We start from the raw sequence: 2669 nt of genomic DNA, 5'->3' as shown, positions 1-2669 counted from the left end.
GACTTGAACCCTCCAATTATTTGGTGCACTCTCCCATAGTGCACCCATGTAGTAGGCGACCCACCGGAAGGACCCATTTCTGCCTTTTCCTTTCTACAAGTTTTAATTGAAAAATTAAGATTCTACATATGTGACCTGGTCTACGGAAAGGGGGCTTAGGTGTTTAAAAATCAATTTTCACTTTTTGGTTGATTCGGATGGAAGATGAGATGCTTTTTCACGTGGTGAAAAGCAGAAAATCCTAACTTGCTTAGAAGTGTACTAAAAATGTAGAGAAAGAAGAGTAAAAATACGACAAAATATAATTTATTGGTAATGAACAAAATACATTGAATTATAAGCTATAAAGACATGATTATACACTAGAAAAACGTATTATGGGCCAAAAACAATAATGCTGAGTAGTTTATGTATTTTTCTTTGTTGTCGTTTTCCTTGAGATCTTTTTACGTGTTGATCCTGAGGAAGATGGACCTGGTTCCTCGTCAGGTTTGAGAACATCTTCACTAGTTCTTGCCTTCCGTTTCTTCGATGGCAAATCTTTCGGCAATGGAGCCACAATATCTACTTTAGATATATCCGAAACTAAGCTGCGAAGACTGTGATAGATGTACCACTGACGTTCCAAAGATAAACCGGCTGGTTGTATAACTTTCGGCATTTCAGGATCGATAGGTTTTAACAGAAGCTTAAAAGACTGCACTTCTTCACTGTCTGCGAATTTCTTTGTTTTTACACAATCTGTAGAGATTATGAAATGATGGAATTGCGTTATTCCAACAAGTGACTTGTACAGTGGTTTAAAATAGCTGTCCCATTCATACCAGACGACTTTTTCAGCCGATACAGCTTTATTATAACCCCCAGGTGATGATGCCTCGACACACTGCAGTAAATCTGCATACGTGTCGATGTTACTGACGGCATACTTACTTTTGAAAATACCGAAGTAACGATCAGGCGCGAACTTAGTGTGCCCGGTAAGTAGAAAATTGAATAAAATAGTTTTGTTAAGACCCCGAGCCAAACACCATTGCAGATATGATAGTACAGTGTTATTCTTATTCTGCCCAACACAATTGTCACAGAAAAGGACGAGTGTTTCAATGTCTTTATAGTAGGTTTGCAGGTGATAATGCAGGATGCTCACAACACAGTTAGGTCCTTTACCAACGTCATCTTTTTCGTCTATCATGTAATTGTACTGTAAACAAAAAAATATAAGTAAGATCCTGTAAAGGCGAGCAATTTGAGTTCCTATGATTCAGTTTGAAATTCTAACCTGAACTTTTTGTTTTTCGTCTGTAATTCCGAAGACTCCGCACTTCTTGGTTGCTTTGAAGTATGCTGTACCAGGTTGTTGTGGACTGACAGGGTAGTGAACGGTTTGGGCAAAATCAAATGACAGAATGACTGCTGTAGGGTCAGTATTTCTACACCAACTTTGATAATATTCTCGTTGATTTCGGGCTCGGTGGAGGTGATCAAGAAATTGATAAGCTTCTGTGCGCGTTCAATGTCAGTAACACCTTTGGCTTGCGCAATCGATATTGTGTTTCCTATTAAAAGAAAAAATACTGAATTTAATCTCAACGTTTGATACAACTATAAAATGAGAACATAATGAGCTACTTACCACGGCAGACATCGCAGAGATCATCCGCTGGTTTCATAACTGTAACATGGGGTATGTATTTGGACCATATCCGTCGAAAACTGCAATTACTCATCTTCAATTCGTCATCACTGAGTGAAGAAATGTATTTTCAATAAATTGAGGACTTCGTCTCGCTGGATGGCAGTTTCATTATCCGAAAATCCTTAAATTTTGGGAGTCGTCCGGGCAGTGGAAGAGCCATTATATCGGCTATAGACTCGATGAATTTAACAGCTTTTTCGATGTCAGCCGGTTTAAATGACTTTGGATGTGTACTCGGTTTATTTGCCAGTCCGTATTGGCGCACTGTTACACCCTGTGCGTGAAAATGACGTACAAAATTTTCGTAACGCTTCGTCGTACAGGCATGTACAAAAAGGAAAAACGAACAACAAACAGGTACTCTGTAGAAGGTAAATTGAATTCTATGCCTCATAACTTCTGTATCCTGCCTCTGTCAATATTTCTTCCGTCCAGCAAGCTTTGCGTATACACTTTATAGCTTTTCGTTACTCATAATTCCAGCTTCGATGTGACTTAGTATCACTAAATCAAGTTCATTTTTCGACATATCTAAACAATTGTTCCGCGTACTCTCGATCATTTCCCGTGGTATCAGTGTATGGCATTCATTATTACAACAATCTTTTGACAGAAATTTTGTTACCAGCTCCTCCTCCTTTACATCAACAACATACAGGTCCATCTTAACAAAAGTTTGTTCGGTATCATCTTCTGCCTGAGATACACATACTTCGTCTTCATCATCATCGCTCTCTTCATAGTTTTCATCATCGTTTTCATCATCCTTTTCATGGAAATATTGTCCGTATACGGCACTGAACTCCTCATCAACACTCATGTTTCATTTCATGCGAAATGCGAAGACGGTAATCAACAGAAACAGTAAACGTCACTTCTTCAGTGTTACTTTTTTAAATGTTCCACACTAGCAACTTACACGATGAACTATAATAATATTCCGACCAACAACAACACTTACTGGACCAAC

The 2669-nt window shown here is 38.6% G+C and overlaps 1 protein-coding gene across 1 annotated transcript; it reads right to left on the bottom strand.

Annotated features, from left to right (window-relative positions):
* Positions 1–392: 392 nt before the first annotated feature.
* Positions 393–1485, bottom strand: LOC108353882 (uncharacterized). Its single transcript, XM_017605073.1, has 2 exons — positions 1283–1485; positions 393–1204 (listed from the first exon to the last, which is right to left on the bottom strand). The coding sequence occupies exon 2, from the start codon at positions 1193–1195 to the stop codon at positions 407–409; it is 789 nt and encodes a 262-aa protein (XP_017460562.1). The 5' UTR covers positions 1196–1204; positions 1283–1485; the 3' UTR covers positions 393–406.
* Positions 1486–2669: the final 1184 nt, after the last annotated feature.

The sequence above is a fragment of the Rhagoletis zephyria genome, unplaced genomic scaffold, assembly GCF_001687245.7.
Source record: "Rhagoletis zephyria isolate East Lansing unplaced genomic scaffold, Rhagoletis_zephyria_1.1 Rzeph_scaffold_31981, whole genome shotgun sequence".
Lineage (NCBI taxonomy): Eukaryota > Metazoa > Arthropoda > Insecta > Diptera > Tephritidae > Rhagoletis > Rhagoletis zephyria.
This window is presented reverse-complemented; position numbering and strand designations above follow the sequence as displayed.